Source organism: Cyprinus carpio, chromosome B9, assembly GCF_018340385.1.
Source record: "Cyprinus carpio isolate SPL01 chromosome B9, ASM1834038v1, whole genome shotgun sequence".
Taxonomy (NCBI): Eukaryota; Metazoa; Chordata; class Actinopteri; order Cypriniformes; family Cyprinidae; genus Cyprinus; species Cyprinus carpio.
The window spans coordinates 18,777,437-18,800,977 of NC_056605.1; the positions used below are offsets into that span (position 1 = coordinate 18,777,437).

Below are 23,541 nucleotides of genomic sequence, written 5' to 3' on the forward strand. Positions count from 1 at the left end.
GAAATGTTTTGAAATCACTAGTACCATACCTAATCGAAAAAATCCAGTCTTTCACTCTGCCTATAAAAAAGGAATGGAATAATTTACAAATCTCATTAACTTATATTTTATTCACAATAGAATATAGACAACATCAAATGTTGAAAGTGAGACATTTTGAAATGTCATGCCAAATATTGGCTCATTTTGGATTTTATAAGAGCTACACATTCCAAAAAAGTTGGGACAGGTAGCAATAAGAGGCCGGAAAAGTTTAATGTACATATAAGGAACAGCTGGAGGACCATTTTGCAACTTATTAGGTCAATTGGCAACATGATTGGGTATAAAAAGAGCCTCTCAGAGTGGCAGTGTCTCTCAGAAGTCAAGATGGGCAGAAGATCACCAATTTCCCCAATGCTGCGGCGAAAAATTGTGGAGTAATATCACAAAGGAGTTTCTCAGAGAAAAATTGCAAAGAGTTTGAAAGTTATCATCATCTACAGTGCATAATATCATCCAAAGATTCAGAGAATCTGGAACAATCTCTGTGCGTAAGGGTCAAAGCCGGAAAACCATACTGGATGCCCATGATCTTCGGGCCCTTAGACAGCACTGCATCACATACAGGAATGCTACTGTAATGGAAATCACAACATGGACTCAGGAATACTTCCAGAAAACATTGTCGGCGAAAACAATCCACCGTGCCATTCGCTGTTGCCGGCTAAAACCTCTATAGGTCAAAAAAGAAGCCATATCTAAACATGATCCAGAAGCACAGGCTTTTTCTCTGGGCCAAGGCTCATTTAAAATGGACTGTGGCAAAGTGCAAAACTGTTCTGTGGTCAGACAAATCAAAATTTGAAGAACTGTGACGCCATGTCATCCGGACTAAAGAGGACAAGGACAACCCAAGTTGTTATCAGCGCTCAGTTCAGAAGCCTGCATCTCTGATGGTATGGGGTTGCATGAGTGCGTGTGGCATGGTCAGCTTACACATCTGGAAAGGCACCATCAATGATGAAAGGTATATCCAAGTTCTAGAACAACATATGCTCCCATCCAGACGTCGTCTCTTTCAGGGAAGACCTTGCATTTTCCAACATGACAATGCCAGACCACACACTGCATCAATTACAACATCATGGCTGCGTAGAAGAAGGGTCCGGGTACTGAAATGGCCAGCCTGCAGTCCAGATCTTTCACCCATAGAAAACATTTGGTGCATCATAAAGAGGAAGATGTGACAAAGAAGACCTAAGAAAGTTGAGCAACCAGAAGCCTGTATTAAAGTCGTGACATTTGTCAAGTATGGTGACCCATACTCGAAATTGGTGCTCTGCATTTAACCCATCCAAGTGTACACACACAGCAGTGAGAAGTGAACACACCGTGAACACACACCCGGAGCAGTGGGCAGCTATATATCCAGCACCCGGGGAGCAACTGTGGGTTCAGTGCATTGCTCAAGGACACTTCAGCCAGGGGTATTGAGGGTGGAAGAGAGCGCTCTTCATTCACTCCCTCCCACCTACAACTCCTGCCAGCACCGAGACTCGAACCTGCGACCTTCTGGTTACAAGTCCAAATCTCTCACCGTTAGGCCACAGCTGCCCCCTGCCCCCCCTATTAGACAAGAATGGGACAACAATTGCTTTTCCTAAACTTGAGCAACTTGTCTCCTCAGTCCCCAGACATTTGCAGACTGTTATAAAAAGAAGAGGAGATGCCACACAGTGGTAAACATGGCCTTGTCCCAACCTTTTTGAGATGTGTTGATGCCATGAAATTTAAAATCAACTTATTTTTCCCTTAAAATGATACATTTTCTCAGTTTAAACACTTGATATGTTATCTATGTTATTATTAATAAAAAAATAAAAAAATAAAAAACCACAAAATAACATCATTCTGTTTTTATTCACAATTTGTAAAGTGTCCCAACTTTTTTGGAATTGTGTATACATATATATGCATTTTCTATATTTCAGAAATAATCTCCTCCACTGGATCAAGCCGTGCATAGCATCATATTCTTCTACTGAGGTAAATACAATATGTAATCCTCACAGCACATTTTCTTCCAAAAATGAAAAGTAGCCTAGATGAACTTGATGAATCTAGCTGCTTTGTTTATCGAGGTGAAGGGGCATTTACAGGTTTCAGAAAGTTGTTTACCGAGACTGAGATGGCAGAAAGCGCACCCTGATTGTTTTCTTAATTTTACAAAAGCGTTTTTTGTTGTTACTGTAAAATAAACGTAGACACTTTACAGTTTCTAATTATTTATTACTCTTATCTGTACAATCAAAAATTTTGGAGTAATTTACATTATTTTCGCCCTTATCATGAAAAAAAAAAAATGAAACAACACACCAGCACACTTGCTGACCCGAGAAAATTAAATGTTAAACTATTTTTTTTTTTTTTAAAAAGAGACACTCCTATATTAACAAATATTTACTTGATTTAATATAATTGTTGCGAGAACGAGACCATTGTACCAGTCACACAAACATATTCATAAAGTTATAAAACATTGAGAAAATCATATGTCTCGATCCAAATTAAAGTCAATGAAATAACAAAAACATGAAAGGCTGAATCGCTCCATAATATACCCACAATGGGCAAGGGGAGAATGGCACATTGGTAATATCACATTAGTAGGAGTGCTGTGGCTCTATATCAGCACTATACGCTTAATATTGCATGTATACAACAGTTCAACAGGACAAGTGTGTAAATAAATAAGATACAACAACTAAATTTGAGAGTTTAACAGATGGGCCCAAAACTTAGCAACTTGTTTTGAAAATGTCACTTTAGAACTACCAGCTAAGGAATGATGAGTTGATTCATGAAAGTTAAAAGCTTATTGTATTATGTAGTTTTATGAAAAAGATTGACTGAGTGTGATTACTTCATTTTCAGCTCAATCTATTAAATACTATTATTAAAATACTAATACTAAAAACTACTGTTATTTACATAAACTTAACTTACATAAGTCTACAACTGGACACAACAAAAGAGCCAAGAAACTTCTGTAAGTCAGACCATAAAAACAGAACATGAAATTTCACAGACAGACTTAAAAAGATTCTATAAAATATTCTATAATAGAAACAAACAAACCAACAAAAACAATACAATTTACATGGCCAGGAGGTAATCTGAAAGTAAACGCTTTTGTTTCAACTGTATCAGATTCTTTCAAACTAAATTTAAGACTCATGAAAAAAGTCAATATGAACTTTTAGATGCTAGGCTTTAGCTAGAATAAGTTATTTTCCATTTTGCAGAGTCAGGAATTGACTAACAATAGAGGCCCTGTAGTCTTTAGTCTTGGTCTAGTATAAAAGCACAGGTGACAGCAGTCAGTCAACAACTGGAACTACTGGTTTGTGGAACTACTGAGAATCAGCCAGTGCAACCATGATGGGCAAGGTAAATTTCATTCCAGCATGTCAACACAGTCCAAATTATCTGATATTTCACTTTAAATCACTAAAATATTAACCAATCTTTCAGGTCACCTTCTATGAGGACAGGAACTTCCAGGGTCGCTCTTATGAGTGTATGAGCGACTGTGGTGACTTCTCCTCCTACATGAGCCGCTGTCACTCTTGCAGAGTGGAGAGCGGATGCTGGATGATGTACGATAATCCCAACTACATGGGAAACCAGTATTTCTTTAGGAGGGGCGAATACGCTGATTACATGTCTATGTTTGGAATGAACAACTGCATCAGGTCTTGCCGCATGATCCCTATGGTGAGTTCAATTAACACTGTATTGCTTATTTTGCAATGTAAATTACAAAAGTGAAACTTATTTCATTGTCCTATATTTATTTTTCATTTTCTGTTGGTTCTGCTTGATAAACTTGAAAATAATGCACTTCTCTCCCACTACAGTACAGGGGATCCTACAGAATGAGGATCTACGAGAGGGAGAACTTCATGGGTCAGATGTACGAGATGATGGATGACTGTGACAGCATCATGGACCGTTATCGCATGTCTCACTGCCAGTCCTGTCATGTGATGGACGGCCACTGGCTCTTCTATGAGCAGCCCCACTACAGAGGCAGGATGTGGTACTCAGGCCTGGAGAGTACAGGAGCTTCAGTAATATGGGTGGCATGAGATTCATGAGCATGAGGCGTATCATGGACTCCTGGTACTAGTTTTCTAGTATTTCCTAAATTGTTAATAAAATAATTTCTCAATAAAATAATTTCTCTACAACACGATGTGCCTGCAAAATCATTACTGCCACTAATATTTGCATGTCTAATCAATCACAAAAAATAATGACTTACAGATTAAACATTAGGCCTATGAGACTACACTCCCAAAAAATTTTTTTTTAAAATGCTGGGTTATTTTTTAACCCAAATTCTGGGTTCAGCCTGTTGGGTCATTTGTGACCCTGTCTGTGAAATCCAGGCTAAAGTCTCAAAATCTAATTATGAGATAACAAGCATCAAAGTTTGATTTCAGCCATTAATTTCACTATAATTTCAATCTTTGACATGGCCTTACTCATTCAGTATTAAAGATATAAAGGTTATATTTTTAAAGAAGTACATCTTTATGAAGGCTGATTTTATGTAGAATACAGTAAATCACAAAAAATGACTTTAGCTAGGTTTTCACAGGCAGGCATTTTATTGTGTTATCTTTAATATTTTTATCCAGGTGCTGGTTAGTTTTTCTGTAACTCTGCTGCTTGGTCATTTTCACTGTCAGTAAAAATGATGAACACTTTCACACACCTACCCAGCATTGGGTCAATGTTACCCAGTGTCGGGTAAACTGTGCCAAACCATTTAAAACATGATACATTTGTTACTGTCATTTTGTGTTCTGTCCTATAAGAAAACATGACTGACAGGAAACTTCCTGAATGAAAGATTTGCATTACATTGTATTCCTGTAAAATTATTACTGTATAAATAGGAACACATCTGTAGTCTCACATTTTTCCCTTTTTGTTGTTGTTGTTGTTTAAATGTACATCACAGCTAACCTCTGCTTTGAACACTAACCTTCTACCAAGTCAACGTTCACCGGATCTACACTAGGGGTGTAATGGTTCAAATTATTCATGGTTTTAGGGTCACAGTTTAGGTACGATTCGGTATGTGCTATGTTTAGGGAAAAATATTTATACTGTTAAATAAAAATAAAGAAAATAAGAACAAATAATCTAACTACAAGCAATAGCACAAATAAATACAATAGAGCAAATATGCTAATAAAATAAACAGTGCTTTTCAGGTTTTTTTAGGTAGGTCTAACATTAGTTTTTATGTACAGAAATTAAATAAAGAATGCTATCAGCACCCAGGTGATGATGTCATAAATGACTGGTAATTATAGCATACGGCACTTGAATTGAACAAAGAGTGACTGGTTTGTCCAGATTTTCTTTTTGTTCATCATTTCTGTTGATGTAATGTATTGCAGAGCCAGAATGCGTATCCATCAACAGCAACAAACATTAAGCGAACTCTGTCTGTTTTACGTGTTCTTATTTTTAGATGCATATAAGTTGAGCCACAGTGCAAGTGTGTGCTGAAATGTGGGTGGAGAGCAGTGTGGTTTGATTTTTATTTTTACCAAAAACCATTATATCCCTATTCTACACTCAAACCGAACAAATCACCGGCGCCACCATTGAAGTTTCACTGTTTCACCTCCTGCCAAGCCGTCTGATTTTGCTTCTCTTGGGACACTGCAAAGGGATCTCATTATAATATTACCGCCCCTTAATCTGTAAGTTTCCACCCACGGCGCAGTCATTTTGATTTTGCAAGCAGCAACGGTGTACCGATTCTAATGCCATGGAGAAAGTTTAAGCAAAACATGCTAACTGTTCTGCCTTTGGCTGCACAGACGAGCCCAGTAGAGCCCTGCACAGGCCTTAAATATAGGCCCTAGCCCGGACCTGGCCCGAGATGCTCAGGCCCTAGTCCAGCCCTTGTCCGACAGCTTATCAGAATTACTGGTGAGAGTCCGACCCGAGCCGTCTTTTTTTTCCCCCTTCTCCCAAAAGCAGCTTATAGGCTAGCCTACTACTTTTTCAGCTATTAAAATAGTTCAGTATTGTATGTGGCAAAGTGATAATATTTAGTTTTTTTAAGATTATTATTATTATTATTATTATTAACCTAATTTAGAAAAACGTTTGGAGCATTTTTTGTTCTTTAAATATAAGTTTTTGTTTTTTAAAGTAACGACCAAGTGTGTGTATATATATATATATAAAGAGGCATCGTGAGGGTCAAGGCAAGAAGTAGTATGAGCCCAAATGCTGGATGTAAAGTGCTTTGAATTTAAAATCCTGTAATCAAGTTTGCACACATTTTCTTTTATTTTATTTCATTTTCACATAAGCACAAATCAAGAGAGTGTCATGGTTTGCTTGCAGATTTATTCCCAGCTAACAGAGAAAACAAGCGGAAAAAAATTTGAGCTGAATGTACCTCAATAAAGATTGCTAAACTCCAACATACATGTTTGCCGGTGTTTTCAGCGCATGAGCTCTTGCTCCGTAATATAAAGAGAGAGCGTTTACGCATGGTTTCCAGTTTTGGGAAGATTAAGTAAACCACTGGCCAAAACACTTATCGATTTAAGAGAAAAAATTGTTTCAGGATAAATAACCAGAGGGCAAATATCATAGAGGGTTATGCTTAAAAAATCACGAGATGCAAAAATTGTGATAATTAAAATGATTAATTGTGCAGCCCTAGTCAAACCATTAGCCAAATGATGCAGGTACACCCAACAACACTACACACAGATAATGGAAATGTGGGTTACACACAAGAACTAATAACAAACAAACAAACAAACAAACAAAAAGACATATAGGAAATATTAGGATGTGAACTTGCAATAGACACAGAGTATATAACAAGAACTTCAACTGTATATACAGTAAGTAGTACAAATACAAATTCAAAAGGGTCATAATAAATTGGGTCTCAAATGAAATAAAAAGGTCTCCAATGAAATTACAGTTGGACTAAAAATTTATCAATCATAGTCCAAGTCTTGTGTAGCACTACTTCAACTGATGGAGAGCAATCAGAAGATAGATGCCCATAAGCATCATTCTGAAGAGTACTACAAACAAAAAATAATGAAAGAAAAAGCTGAAACAAGACAATACATGGACACTCTTTGGTTAAGTCTTTCTTTAGTGTTCCACTTTCCAAATTCTTCATTTTAGCAAATAGAAACTTCAGAAATTCTAGATTCCTGAAAATGTGGGGACAAAAATCTACATACTATGCAACAGCTATACTGGCCTCTATTCTAACTTGCACAGTCAGGAATTGACTAACAATAGAGGCTGTGTAGTCTTTAGTCTTGGACTAGTATAAAGGTAGGGGTGACAGCAGTCAGTCAGCAAGCAGAATCAGCTTCAGCTTCTCATTTGTGGAACTACTGAGGATTAACCAGCGCAACAATGAGGGTAAACTACATATTCCAGCTCCTATTCTATACAGTTTCACTCAAATTTCCATAATGTGGTGTTTACTACAACTAAAAAATTAACTTTTGAATTTTCAGGTCACCTTTTATGAGGAAAGAAATTTTCAGGGTCGCTCTTATGACTGTACTGGAGACTGTGCCGATTTCTCCTCCTACTTGAGCCGCTGTCACTCTTGCAGAGTGCACAGCGGATGCTGGATGATGTATGATCAACCTCACTATATGGGCAATCAGTATTTCTTTAGGAGGGGAGAATATGCTGATTACATGTCTATGTTTGGAATGAGCAACTGCATCAGGTCCTGCCGTATGATCCCTATGGTGAGCTCCATGAACCTGCTGACATATTTATATGAATTGAAGGTGGACAACAGTACTAAATTTATTTAACCAATTACTTTGAAATCCTTCAGCTTGAAAAGCAACATAGATCCTTTTAGAATGATGATCTGTGAGAGACAGACCTAAATTGTTGCTGAAGATATATGGTTACATGTGGTTATTCTTTCTAATTAATGTATAAATAACTGAGTTCTCTTCCACTACAGTACAGGGGATCCTACAGAATGAGGATCTACGAGAGGGAGAACTTCATGGGTCAGATGTACGAGATGATGGATGACTGTGACAGCATCATGGACCGTTATCGCATGTCTCACTGCCAGTCCTGTCATGTAATGGAAGGCCACTGGCTCTTCTATGAGCACCCACACTACAAAGGCAGAATGTGGTACTTCGGCCCTGGAGAGTACAGGAGCTTCAGCAATATGGGTGGCATGAGATTCATGAGCATGAGGCGTATCATGGACTCCTGGTACTAGTGTTTCAATAAAATAATTTCTCTACAACACTAAACCTTGTGCCTGCAAAATCATTACTTCCACCAATATTTGCATGTCTAAACAAGCACTAAAACTAATGAACTAAACTTTTTTACTATTAAACAAAAGTAGGCTTGTGAGACCACAACAGTGGATTCTTTTCTCTTTTACAGCCAAGTTTAAATGAGGATGGGTAAAATATTTTGAATGAAGAGTTATTTAATGAAATGTGCTTGAAAATGGTCTTCAACAGTGTAAAACAGTTTTACACTAGAACTAAAAAAACAAAAACAAATTTAACTTAAAAACCACACATAAGATTAGTATTTCTTGCTGTCTAGAAAAATATATGTATATTAGAACTCTGAAATGCACAGAGTTGGCAAACTGTGTAATCTGACACCACCAGCATTCAATATTATCTCTGTATCATGTATCAATAATGTACATCAACAATCATGTATGCCATAAGACGGGCTATAATTATTATTTTTTTCCCCGTGCCATGTTTGTCCTTCCCATGATTCAGTGAGAAAGTAATCAAGTTGACAGTTATTTATTTAACATTGTAATCCATCAATTCACAATGGAAAGCAGTGGGTCCTGCACTGGCCATGGTAGATTATCATTAGGTCCAGTGTACAGACAGAATGAACTGCGGTGAGCTGAATAAAAAAAGGTGGTTTCTCACACAGAACACTGTTTCCTTTTAAAAACGCAACATGCAGTGCAGTGGAATATAAAAATGTGCAAGATCTACGGACGCATTTTTAAAACTAGAACTTTTGACACAGCAGGTCAAGAAACACCTATTAATTGCAAGGTGCTGAAAAGACAGTGAAAGGCAGTGAAATGGTTAGAGACATCTGTTAAAAATACATACAGGTGCATCTCAATAAATTAGAATGTTGTGGAAAAGTTCAATTCAATGCATACAGACTGAAGGAAAAAGTGTGGAAGAAAAAGATGCACAACCAACCGAGAGAACCGCAGCCTTATGATGATTGTCAAGCAAAACCGATTCAAGAATTTGAGTGAACTTCACAAGCAATGGAAGAGCCACCACACACAGACGTGTCAAGGAATTTGGCTACAGTTGTCGTATTCCTCTTGTTAAGCCACTCCTGAACCACAGACAACGTCAGAGGCGTCTTACCTGGGCTAAAAAGAAGAAGAACTGGACTGTTGCCCAGTGGCCCAAAGTCCTCTTTTTAGATGAGAGCAAGTTTTGTATTTCATTTGGAAACCAAGGTCCTAGAGTTTGGAGGAAGGGCGGAGAAGCTCATAGCTCAAGTTTCTTAAAGTCCAGTGTCAAGTTTCCACAGTCTGTGATGATTTGGGGGTGCAATGTCATCTGCTGGTGTTGGTCCATTGTTTTTTTGAAAACCAAAGTCACTGCACCAGTTTACCAAGAAATTTTGGAGCACTTCATGCTCCCTTCTGCTGACCTGTTTTTTGAAGATGCTGATTTCATTTTCAAGCAGGATTTGGCACTGCCCAGACTGCCAAAACCACCAAAAGTTGGTTAAAATGACCAGGTGTTGGTGTGCTTGAGATGATTGTCAAGCAAAACCGATTCAGAATTTGAGTGAACTTCACAAGCAATGGATTGAGGGTCAGTCAAGGCATCAAGAGCCACCACACACAGACGTGTCAAGGAATTGGCTACAGTTGTCGTATTCCTCTTGTTAAGCCACTCCTGAACCACAGACAACGTCAGAGGCGTCTTACCTGGGCTAAAAAGAAGAAGAACTGGACTGTTGCCCAGTGGCCCAAAGTCCTCTTTTTAGATGAGAGCAAGTTTTGTATTTCATTTGGAAACCAAGGTCCTAGAGTTTGGAGGAAGGGCGGAGAAGCTCATAGCTCAAGTTTCTTAAAGTCCAGTGTCAAGTTTCCACAGTCTGTGATGATTTGGGGTGCAATGTCATCTGCTAGTGTTGGTCCATTGTGTTTTTTGAAAACCAAAGTCACTGCACCCGTTTACCAAGAAATTTTGGAGCACTTCATGCTTCCTTCTGCTGACCTGTTTTTTGAAGATGCTGATTTCATTTTCAAGCAGGATTTGGCACCTGCCCAGACTGCCAAAACCACCAAAAGTTGGTTAAATGACCATGGTGTTGGTGTGCTTGACTGGCCAGCAAACTCACCAGACCTGAACCCCAGAGAGAATCTATGGGGTATTGTCAAGAGGAAAATGAGAAACAAGAGACCGAAAAATGCAGATGAGCTGAAGGCCACTGTCAAAGAAACCTGGGCTTCCATACCACCTCAGCAGTGCCACAAACTGATCACCTCCATGCCACGCCGAATTGAGGCAATAATTAAAACAAAAGGAGCCCCTACCAAGCATTGAGTACATGTACAGTAAATGAACATACTTTCCAGAAGGCCAACAATTCACTAACATTTTTTTTATTGGTCTTATGAGGTATTCTAATTTGAGATAGTGTATTGGTGGGTTTTTGTTAAATGTGTGCCAAAATCACCACAATTAATAAAACCAAAGACTTAAACTACTTCAGTCTGTGTGAATTTTATTATTTAATACACAAGTTTCACAATTTGAGTTGAATTACTGAAATGAACTTTTCCACGACATTCTAATTTATTGAGATGCAACTGTATATAGAATTAAAAAAATAAAAATAATAACAAATGAATGCAAAAAAACAGTAATTGTTCCAGGCAGTAGATAGGTATTTCATTTTGCAGGTTCAACAAACTGTCAATGATTCAAAGAGTTGATGAGGTAATACTATTGAGTGAAATTGAGAACAACAGTCTACAGTGTGACAGAAGCTTATTTAATTAGGACAACTAAATGAAAACAAATAGCTGTACTGATGCAATGACCTATGATTAGGGTATAATTTATTTTTTTTCTTATATACAATGAATGAGAATTCTGCAGGTGGCCCCTGTACATTACTATATCTGAATTGTCATTAACCAAAAAAGATGACTTTTTTTTGCCCAATTAACAGTGTATTTACAGTATCCATCAAGAGAGGCTAACTGCTGAAAGCTAACCAATCAAACCCCTTAGTGAAACACCCAACGTGTCATAGAATGGTTGTTAACTGTTCATCTACTGTACAAATTTGAGGCTTAGTGCCACGAGGTTATTGATCTCTATTTGTTTAACAAACAGTGATTTAAATTCAATGGTCAAATTATCCACAAGTGTCTTGAGCATTAATACATTTAAGAAGCTTCATTATATTTAAAGGGATAGTACACCCCAAAATGAAAATTCTGTCATTAATTACTCACTCTCATGTCGTTCCAAACCTGTAAGACCTTCGTTCATCTTCAGAACATAAATTAAGATATTTTTAATGAAATCTGAGACCTCTCTGACCCTGCATAGGCAGCAACGCAACTGCAGTGTTCCCAGTTTCAGAAACGTAGCAAGGACATCTGTAAAACAGTCCTTGTGACATCAGTGGCTCAACTCCAATTTTGAGCCACCTAAGGACCAGCTCAAACCAGCAGCCATGCTTCAAAAATACCTAACCAGCATATGCTGTTTTTTTCAATAGGGGAATTTTCATTTTTGGGTGAACCAACACTTTAAGAACAATACATAGCAACAATGTGTTATGATAGTAGATCTACCATTACTGAAATATAACTGGCATCAGTAAGGTTCCTAAAGGATTTAAGACTTATTCATATTAAACTGTTCTTCAGTTACAAATCCTGAGAACTTTTCACTATGCCAAAGAGGAATGGTGAGGGACCCGGTAATCAGTAGTATGAGCCCAAGTGCTGGATGTAATGTGCTTTGGATTTATAATCCAGTACTAGAGAGCAAAGACACAAAGTCAAATGTAGGTGCTACACAATGGGTAATCACTAAAACAACAACATAACCACGATTATTAATCATGATTACTGTCAGTTTGATTACATTTTTTTTTTAACATTTAAAGACAGAAAATGTCATGGTTTGCTTGCAGATTTAGTCACAGCAAAAAAAGCAAATGTGTGAAAGAAAACAGACTGGCTGTATTAAACTAATATTTTAGCAGAATGTATCGCTATAGAGACTGCTATAGAACAACTCCAACTTACATGTTTGCTAGCGTTTTCAGTGCATCAGCTCTTGTTCTGTAATGTAGAGCGTGTGTGCATGGTTGCCAGGTTGAGAAAATGATGTAAACCACTGGACAGAAAATGGATCAATTTAAGAGAAAAACTTGTTAGAGGATAAATAACCAGCAAGAAAATATCACCTGCAACAGACACAAAAAGAATATAACAAGAACTTCAAATGTATACAAGGACTATAAGAATTAATCCAAAAGGCACATAATAAAGTGGATCTCAAATTAAATAAAAAGGTCTCCAGTGAAATTACAGTTGGACTAAAATGAATCAATCATGGTCCAAGTCTTGTGATCAGAAGATAGATGCCCATAAGCATTGAAAAGAGTACCGTTAAGAACAAACAATAAAGAATGAAAGAAAACTCTGAAACAAGACAATAAATGGACACCCTTTTGGTTAGGTCTTTCCTTAGTGTTCTACATTCAAGTTCTTTCATTTAGCAAATAAAAACGTAAGAACTTCTAGATTCCTGAAAGTGTGATGACGAAAATCTACATACTATGCTTTGACTATAATGACCTCTGTTCCAACTTGCACAGTCAGGAATTGACTAACAATAGAGTCTGTGTAGTCTTTAGTCTTGGACTAGTATAAAGGTAGGGGTGACAGCAGTCGATCAATAAGCAGAATCAGCTTCAGCTTCTCATTTGTGGAACTACTCAGGATTAACCAGCGCAACCATGAAGGTAAACCATGTTCCAGTACCTATTCCATACAGTTTGACTTAACACACTTTAATGTGGTATTTCTTACTTGAAACAACAAAAACTAATGAAATTAACTTTGAATTTTCAGGTCACCTTTTATGAGGAAAGAAATTTCCAGGGTCGCTCTTATGACTGTATGAGTGACTGTGCTGATTTCTCCTCCTACATGAGCCGCTGTCACTCATGCAGAGTGCACAGTGGATGCTGGATGATGTATGATAATACCAACTACATGGGAAATCAGTATTTCTTCAGGAGGGGAGACTATGCTGATTACATGTCTATGTTTGGAATGAACAACTGCATCAGGTCCTGCCGTATGATCCCTATGGTGAGCTCCATGAACCTGCTGACGTACTGTATTTATTAATTGACGCTAGACAAAGGTCCTAAATTTATTTTAACAATTTGCTTAGAAATCTTTCAGCTTGAAAAAATAAATAGATCCTTTCATAATGATGATCTGTGAAAGACAGACAGACCTAGATTGCTGCTGAAGATATGGTTACATATGATAATTATTCTTCCTGAACTTTTCTTCCACTACAGTACAGGGGATCCTACAGAATGAGGATCTACGAGAGGGAGAACTTCATGGGTCAGATGTACGAGATGATGGATGACTGTGACAGCATCATGGACCGTTATCGCATGTCTCACTGCCAGTCCTGTCATGTGATGGATGGCCACTGGCTCTTCTATGAGCAGCCCCACTACAGAGGCAGGATGTGGTACTTCAGGCCTGGAGAGTACAGGAGCTTCAGCAATATGGGTGGCATGAGATTCATGAGCATGAGGCGTATCATGGACTCCTGGTACTAATGTTTAAATATTTCCAATAAATGAATTCCTCTACAACATAAAACTGTGTCTAAATTATCATTATTGCTAATATTTGCGCTGTACTGTAGTATTGTGGTGCTAATTCTTCATAAATGGTAGTATCATCAATATGGTATCAATATAGTATATTAAATTATGTGTGACAGGGACACAATCTGAACATGAATGTCTGCAAAAACATTGCAAAAAACATGAGCGCTGTTGCCATTTTGCTATGCCCTGTGTAGTAAATGTTATGCAGAATTAACACCTCATATGGTATGAAGTTAAAGAAAAGGAAACAATTTTGCTCAAATACCTCAAATACCTTTATATAAGAATGTATTCTCTCAGTTTGTCCTTTGCTTATTTGACCACTTCTGTCACAAGTGTAACGCTTAGTTTATAAAGTCATTCTTGCGATGACAAATGTAATTCCATTCATCAACATAAGCCAGGTTTTCATCAAAAGATGTTTTTCGAAAAAAGATTTAGCGCTTCAAAATGTTTACCAATATAGCTGATGGAAATGCCATTCATCAATAAAATCTTTCAAGTGCCAACACTATCTTTTTTGTTGCAGGATTAAATATAATAATTAAATGTAAAATTAAAATTAAATAGTAGAAAATTAGAAAAAATAATTAGAAAATATATTAATAATAGCAAAAAAAAAAAAAAAAAAAAAGTCCTTGTGGTTAAAAACACTTTGGTGTGGCAGTAAAATAAAGGGGGCCCTTGGGTTTGCTATAGCCCCAGGGCCCAATGTGTTCTTAATTCAGCCTTTTATGTCAATATTTTAAATGTTGCATTAAAATGTATTTGTCAAGAAAAGGGGCTTTAATGCAAATAAATGTGGTGTCGTGTGACAGAATTTGTTTATAGGCAGTGTCCGTGTTTGTGCTGTTGCTCACAATAAAGCACAGTTTCTCTGTATTTCAAAGGCGCATTTAATCTATCATATTCATATTATTAAATTGTATATAAAATTATGTTATAACTGTTATATTATTATGTTATTTCATAATAATAAGACAAGTTACCTCACAAACATAGTCTGTTTTTTTCTAGATTACATATCTTAATTTGATGTTCCTTTAGTAACGTTGCAAGCTGAAATTTATTCATTTAGTTCTGAAGATGAAAAGCATCTAGGTTTACGCATATAACCAAGGTTTCTCCGAGAGGGAATGAGATGATGCATCCTCTAGCAGACACTATGGGTACTGCCGCCAGCAGGACCGGTGTCTGAAGCCCATGACATAACAGGCGGGCGCCTGGAATTATAGGATTGTGCTAGGCAGCAGAACACGTCACCAACTTAGTTGTCTGAAGGAGACCTGAAACAGGCATGAGGCCAAAGGCATGATGAGGGGACACAGCATCCACTCTCATGGTTGAATGCATAAACTGAGACGTTCCCCTTCTAGGGAACTCGCACTGCATTCCCTAGTGGACAATATGGGGAATGAAATGCCAACTATGCATGCCACAGCACATGCCTGTCCACCTGGTCAGAAGGTACCAACGAAGTGACAGACATACACCTAACCTTTCCTCAGAAAGGGCCCAAGTCATTGACACCCCAGGCTGCTCACATAGCTTGACAGATATGGAACCCAGTTTCAGATGAAAGAGGGACATCCACACCAAGTTAGGAGCACAGCTACCCTCAAATAGCTATGTTATGTGAGCAATACCTTACTCTGATAATACAAGAACCACACATAGAGGCTACCTACTTAGAAACCCTAGCAAGGGGGTAGCACAGTCTAGATAGGGGCTCCAGGGGACCACTACTTAAAAACCCTAGGAAGGGGAGTAGTCACCGAGCTAGAAAACAGCTATCCTCCAAAGGTCCTAATTGAAGATTGCCAAGACAGCAGAGAGTGGGCTATCTAGTTAAAACGCTAACAGGGGCGATAACACAATCTAGGCAAGAGGTTCAAAGACCACTACTTAAACCCAAACAAGGGGGTGGTACTGAGCTGAAACATGGCTATCCTTGGATAGCTATCTTCCAAGTCAAGGATTTAGGACCTACTGGAGAGCTTGTGCCAAGAGGAACCCAACCTAGTCATAGAAGCCAGGCTGGAACACAGCTGCCCTCAGACCGCTATATTTCAGAGCAAAGTAAGTTTGAGCTGGAGCATAATTATTCTCAGACAGCTACGCTCTGAGTAGGGATTTCCACTTAAAAGCCCTGAGGTGGGAGAACAGTCTACTCAGCCCAAACTTTCACCTTTCACTTTTACCTTGACATTCTATCGGAAACTTCCTATTGCCCACTTATGAAGTTGTGATTACAAGCTTGTTGCATTCAAGTGCTTTGATGTCAGTAATAATAAATTGTAATAGTCCATTGGTTGATAATTATAAACATTCACAGCGCTAGATAGTCAGCTTGATACGATTCTGGAATTTCGGTCAAATACATGCTTATTTCACTGTTTATAATACATATTATATGCTTCAAATGCCTATAAATAGGTACTACTTTAACAACAAGACAAGGTGATGTAGTTGTTAAAAAAAAGAAGAATAAAAAATAGTATTGACAGCAGCAATTGTTGTCCCCTCCAACATGCTTATGGCCCACCTAAATCGGAAACTCGAGTATCAAAATAATCTCCGAGTAGTAAATACAAATTAAGAGGCCATTCATGTCCAGTTTCTGATATGGAAACTCGTATTTGCGATAATTCCGATGGCACTTGAAGGCAGCATTAAGTGTGCTCCAGCCTGGAATGTAAAGTGCAGACTCCGTCTGTGGTGAGCTCAGGCAAATGCTCTGTGCAGCAGGGTGATGGCTGGCTGGCTGGCTTAATGTTCAAAACAGATTATTTTTCAAATACTGTACATTATTGTAGGTCCTCTATGCCCCGCCTCTCTCAAACGAGTCATTTTCTACAAAGTCCCTCCTTCCGACAACCGCAGTCTACTCTGATTGGCCAACTGACCTAGTGCATTGTGATTGGCCGAACACCGCAAGCACTCGTCGGAAATGTAATGCCCCTTTGCATAATCGTGAGCTTCATCTTTCAAAATAAATGTAAAGACAGTTAATAATGTCCTTAATGGCCTGAAAGGGGAACAGAGTCACGTAACAGACACAGTGATGAAGCTCGTATGTATTTGCAGTACACAAGCCACAGACGGAGACCTGAAACAGGTAACAGGTAACTAAGACAGCTAACGCCACTGTGATGTGACCCTGTCTCTCTCTCACACACATTTAAACAGTCAAAAGCAAATACTTAAACTAATAACAAAACATATTTATAGTAGCTGATTCAGAAGCGCCAGAGTGTCGTAGCAAAGTCTGAATTATCTCCTCTCCTAGGTTCACAAAATGGTCGTCCATAAAATGCATTGCTGTTCTGTTGTAAGTAATCTTAAAGATTTCTAAATGCATCTACTTTAGGAAGCCCAAATAAAGTGTTTTTGCTTTCGCCTAGATACACACAGCATCTCCCTGACATGACTGCATCAACACTAACTGCGGTTACTGACACCAAGCCTTCTTTCTTTGCGTGAACATTTGGGCGGCATTACACAAATATTTCCACATCGTGACATAGACATGTGGGGGTGTGTTTGAATGAGCTGTTTTAGGAGGGCGTGGCAGAGTCTTAACTTTGATAAAGAATATCTCTTTGGTTTTGAGACTTTAGTCTTTGCAACTTCAGGGATCTTATCTATGCACAATCAGCTTGTAACACTCCAAAGAGAAAGGAAAACTTGAAATCGCATCATATGACACCTTTAATTACTCTGACAAATGAGGTAAATTAATGATACACAGCTGAACAGAACAAACTAATGAGATTAGTAACCATGACAAACAAAGAGGAGGAGAAAAAGAATAAAGGAAACCAAGAAACTAATGAAAACAAACTAAAAGTCCATGAAACAGAAACTAATATATTTGTGACACACACAGAAAGCCACCTCTCAGACAGCGCGCAAACACTGAATTAAGTTCTATTTCCTGTCTTGTTGCACTTGGACAGTATCCTCATAAACAGCCAGCTATGTCTTAAGTGAATGTAAACGGTTGAAAAAGAGAATGTATGTATCATTACGCAGTATTGGTCCCATGCAATAGGTCTTGAAGTGACAGGAGGCTAACATATCTGCTGCTGTGTCCTTTACGGAAGACAATGAGAAAAGTTACTCTCTGCTCCTGACTGAATAAATAACTTAAGCTTGTAACGTAAATAAATATTAATCTATATTTTATTTATACAGTAAAATCAGTGCAGTGTTACTTTTTACATTTGATTACTTTCTTCAATTTCCATACCTGAATACTACTTTTAGACGTACAGTACCTGAAACCTTGTGAACAGCACTGTTTATTTTATTTGTATCATTATGTTGCATTTAATTGTACTATTGTTTGTAGTTTGTTTATGTTTATATTTTTTTTTTATGTTTTTGTGGTGGGACCAGTGAAAATTCTGAAAATGCTTGCAAAAAATGGAATATAAAACTTCAGAAGCACCACAAAGAGGAGTTTTGGTATTTGGTAGTGACTGGGTTATCAAAATATGACAGCACAAAATACAAGAGCAACTACCTAGCTCTAGGTATTTCGGATGTGTCCACCACAAGTCTTCATTCAAAGCCTTTTCTGTGGCAAAAACATTTTAAACTAATTGGGAAAACACACTAAAAACATTCTTGTTGGGAAAAAAAGGAACCAATGGAAGAGGTGGACAGCATGATCTAGTCACGTATCGAATGGAGAACACAGTTTACAATGTAAAAGCCCACTGCACTGTATTGCTGGGTCAGGCTTTCATATACAATAGGGAACATGGCCGATCCTACAGAATGAGCATCTATGAAAGGGAGAACTTCATGGGTCAGATGTACAAGCTGACAGATGACTGTGAGCATCATGGACCGTTATCGCATATCCCACTGGCAGTCCTGTCATGTGATGGAAGGCCAGTGGCTCTTCTATGAGCAGCCCCACTACAGAGGCAGGATGTGGTACTTCAGGCCTGGAGAGTACAGGAGCTTCAGTAATATGGGTGGCATGATATTCATGAGCATGAGGCATATCATGGACTCATGGTACTAATATTTTATCATTCTAAAGAATTAATTTCTCTATAAAAAAATAATAATAATAATAATAATTTGTGTCATGAAACTAATTTCAGTGTCATACAGTGTCATGTTTGTATGCATGAGATAAACACAACCATAAAATAAAATAACATTTTATTAAACACTAAATACCTCACAGGCCAGATATGATTTACTTCAGATCTGGAAACTGTAGCAGTTTCAGGAATATGAGTACGAGTGTCATGAGACTTATAAGCATGAGTCAAGTCATAAAAACCTGTTTGTAAAAGGATCTGAATAAATCTGATAAATCAAGAACAAATAAAAACTCTACAGCTTACAATATAAATTCAGCAGTTGCATCTTTTTCCACTAACAGCCATTAAGGCTGTGACTCTGATCTAAGTGCTTGATACTGGAGATACAGTATATGCCAGGTGACTCGGTCTATTGGGAAAAAGGCCAACATACAGTATATCATCTTCTCCAACATTAAAAACATAATTCAATCCTTTGTGGATTCCCATGGTGGACTGATGACAGAGACATTGTTATTTGTTCACTGTATCACATAAACTGATTAAAGGTGCAATCAGTAATATTTGACTGGCTCTTTGCCTCGTGTTTGACTTTATACTGACATCTACAGGCCAAACATGGCAGAAAATAGAAATGTCAGACCATAATTTTATCTGTTAGTCCATCCATTCTCAATTATTAAGTGTGACTGACAAATCGGTTAGATATTTGCACAAAATGCCACACCTGCCAACATTACTGACAATAAATAAATAAATAAATAAATAAAATTCAAGACAGTGACCTTGTTCATCAAAAAATCAAATAATTTTTAGTTAAGTTTGCTTCTTTATAGTGACATCAACCAAATATCCCTATACCTTAAATGTACAATAAATAAATAATAATTATAACCCTTTTTCTCTCATCCATATGGAGACAGCAACTTGTCTTTTGAAAATCATATTTCCCATGTTACAAAAACAGCATTCTACCATCTTAGAAACATTGCCAAGCTGTGAAACTTGTTACCTGTTTCTGATGCAGAAAAGCTAGTTTATGCATTCATGACCTCTAGACTGGACAATTGTAATGCACTTCTAGCTGGTTGTCTTGCATCTTCAATAAACAAGCTACAGGTAGTCCAGAATTCAGTGGCTAGAGTCCTTACCAGGTCAAGAAAATATGATCATATTACCCCAATTTTACAGTCTCTGCACTGGCAACCTATTAAGTTCTGTATCAGTTACAAAATATTATTGCCTACCTATAAGGCCCTTAATGGGTTAGTTCCAGCGTACCTACAGTTTTCTACCACGCTACAATCCAACATGCTCCCTAAGGTCACAAAATTCTGGACTTTAGGTAGTACCTAGGATAGTACCTAGCTTATGCTCTTCTGTGCCAGCAGAATTGTTGAATAAAGTCGTTATTTTTGTTTTCTTCGTGTACAAAAAGTATTCTTGTTGCTTCATAATGCTACAGTTGAATCACTAATGGCAGATGGACTATTCTGATGATGCTTTTCATACTTTCCTGGACCTTGACACTGTTATTTATTTGGCAGTCTATGGAACAGTTCCGAGGATGAACAAAGCTTTTACGTGTTTGGAACGACATGGGGGTAAGTAATTAATGACAAAATTTTCATTTTGCAGTGGAGTAACCCTTTAATGTTGTTTTGTTATTACTGTTAACAGTTCTGTCAAATTGCAGTGCAATAAGTTGCTAATTGTGTGAATTCAACATGGAAGCCCCCATCAGGTCCATTAACAAAAAAGCCTTTTGGTTTTGTTAAAAAAAAAATAAAAGAAAAAAAAATAATCTCCATTTTAATAAAGAAAATAAACTACTGAGTACACCTTAAATTTTGAGACTGGCTGAACTGTACTTTATTTTAGTACCACCTTTTTCTAAAAAAAAATAAAAATAATAATAATAATAATAATTTAAAAATAAATTGTGCAATCTACATTTTAAAAATAAGAATCATTGATGCGCCTCATGCTCATGAATCTCATGCCACCCATATTACTGAAGCTCCTGTACTCTCCAGGCCTGAAGTATCACATCCTGCCTCTGTAGTGGGGCTGCTCATAGAAGAGCCAGTGGCCATCCATCACGTGACAAGACTGGCAGCGAGACATGCGATAACAGTCCATGATGCTGTCACAGTCATCCATCATCTTGTGCATCTGACCCATGAAGTGCTCTCTCTCGTAGATCCTCATTCTGAAGGATCCCATGTGCTGCATAGAATGAATAGAAATGTACAGTTCATGCTAAATTGTTATAAGAGCATTTAGTGAATAGATCTATGGGGAATAAAGTTGTATGCATTAATTTCTTACCATAGAGATTATTCAGCAAGATCTAATACAGTCATTTATGCCAAACATAGACATGTAGTCAGCCTAGTCACCCCTTATAAAGAAATACTGATTTTCCATGTAGTTAGTATTATCATACATCATCCAGCATCCGCTCTCTATTCTGCAAGAGTGACAGCGGCTCATGTAGGAGGACAGTCACACATACATTCATAAGAGCGACCCTGGAAGTTCCTGTCCTCATAAAAGATGATCTGTTTTGGAACATAGAAGAAGTAACAAGACATTTAAAAGGAGTGAATCAGCATCTTAAAGATGTACTATTGTTTTTATTTTTAATTAGCAGTGGTACTTACTCTGCCCATGATGGTAGTGACTGTCCTCTTGGAGCACTTCTATACTGGTATGATAACACTCTGTTTATGTTTACCCTTACATTTAAACCTGCCCAAACCTAAAGAATATGTGCTTCCTATTGTGAAAACTCCTGATAAAGCAGCATGGTATAGAGACCCATTGAAAGCTGAATAGCTTTTGTTATATGTCAATATAATGGAGTCTCCCGGTTTATCAGTCTTAAGTAGCCAATAGAGTGGTTTGTATCTTGGTGTTTCTTTCGTGTTTAAAAAGCAAACAACCAAGTGACTAATTATCATTCCAAAATTATTTGAGGAGTTCCTCGTCTTCCAATCCATATATCCATTTGCCATTTTTATTAAGTGAAAAATAACTGTGTTCATCTCGCCAGAGCTCCTAGATCAACTTGACAAGATTATTGGCTAATTCAGGTATGGATAAAAATGGGCTCTCATTTCCTTTCCTTGACAAGAGTCTGGAGGGATTTGGTCCACTCCTCTTTACAGATCCTCTCTAAATCCTTAAATTGTCCTGGCTGTCACTTAGCAGCTCAAAGTTTCAGCTCCCTCCACATATTTTTTATTGGATTAATGTCTGGAGACTGGCTAGACTACTCCTTGACCTTAATGTGCTTCTTCTTGAGACACTCCTTTGCTGCCTTGGCTGTATGTTTTGGGTCATTGTCATGCTGGAAGACCCATCCATGGTCATTTCTCTCCCTTCAGACAAGGTAAGTTGAGTTGATGCCAAAGAGCTCAATTTTGGTCTCATCTGATCACAGCACTTTCTCAATCCTAATCTGAATCATATAGATGTTCATTGGCAAACCTCAGATAGGGCTGTACATGTGCCTTCTTGGGTTTCTTTGTATACTACATCCAGTGGGTCATATTACAAGATCAACAGTGATATATATATATATATATATATATATATATATATATATATATATATATATATATATATATATATATATATATATATATATATATATATATATATTTTTAGGCTGTCAAATGATTAATCACGATTAATCACATCCAAAATAAAAGTTTTGTTTACATAATATATGTATGTGTACAGGGTATATTTATTATGTATATATAAATACACACACATAAAATTATATATTTGGAAAATATTTACATGTATATACATTTATATATTTTATATTCTTATATTTTATATTATATATAAATATATTTAATATATAAACATAACATATTCTTCTTAAATATATACATGCATGTGTGTGTATTTATATATACATAATAAATATACACAGTATACACACATAAATTATGTAAACAAAACTTTTATTTTGGATGCGATTAATCGTGATTAATCATTTGACAGCCCTAATATATATATATATATATATATATATATATATATATATATATATATATATATATATATATATATATATATATACATACATACCATATACCTACAAGTTACATACATACACCCAAGCAGTATTTCACTTAAAATTAAAAATATGGGGAAAGGGTAAATCAGTGATTTTTGACTGAGAGCTATGTTTATGATATGTTCAAACAAACTCCAAACAGAAAAATTATAATAAGGTTTTTTTTTTTTTTCTAGTGCTAATAATAATGTTTACATTTAATATTTAAAGCATTATTAAGGGATTAAAAGTCTAACCACACAACAGATTTAAAAGTCAATAGTAATGCAGTAGCTATATAAACAGACCCTGTTTTAACAGATCAATTTTGATCAACAATGTTTTTTACAAAAAGAAAGACTTTGAAAAAAATGTGTATTTCAA

The 23,541-nt window shown here is 37.0% G+C and overlaps 3 protein-coding genes and 2 pseudogenes across 3 annotated transcripts in view; 4 read left to right on the top strand and 1 right to left on the bottom strand.

The window, feature by feature from the left end:
• Positions 1-3,342: 3,342 nt before the first annotated feature.
• LOC109079241 lies at positions 3,343-4,237 on the top strand (annotated as a pseudogene).
• The window catches only part of LOC109112458 (gamma-crystallin M2-like), a 28,818-nt gene continuing 8,649 nt past the window's right edge, over positions 3,373-23,541 (top strand). The window contains exon 1 of the mRNA XM_042731313.1: positions 3,373-3,432. Within this exon, the coding sequence (XP_042587247.1) occupies positions 3,421-3,432 (12 nt within the window). The 5' untranslated portion in view covers positions 3,373-3,420. The remainder of the gene's footprint in view (positions 3,433-23,541) is intronic.
• On the top strand, positions 7,397-8,351 carry LOC109055336 (gamma-crystallin M2-like). Its single transcript, XM_019072562.2, has 3 exons — positions 7,397-7,476; positions 7,575-7,817; positions 8,045-8,351. Exons 1-3 carry the CDS (start codon positions 7,471-7,473, stop codon positions 8,315-8,317), a joined length of 522 nt encoding a protein of 173 aa, XP_018928107.1. The 5' UTR covers positions 7,397-7,470; the 3' UTR covers positions 8,318-8,351.
• On the top strand, positions 13,037-14,002 carry LOC122133862 (gamma-crystallin M2-like). Its single transcript, XM_042731314.1, has 3 exons — positions 13,037-13,116; positions 13,226-13,468; positions 13,687-14,002. The coding sequence occupies exons 1-3, from the start codon at positions 13,111-13,113 to the stop codon at positions 13,957-13,959; spliced, it is 522 nt and encodes a 173-aa protein (XP_042587248.1). The 5' UTR covers positions 13,037-13,110; the 3' UTR covers positions 13,960-14,002.
• On the bottom strand, positions 21,021-21,754 carry LOC109055334 (annotated as a pseudogene).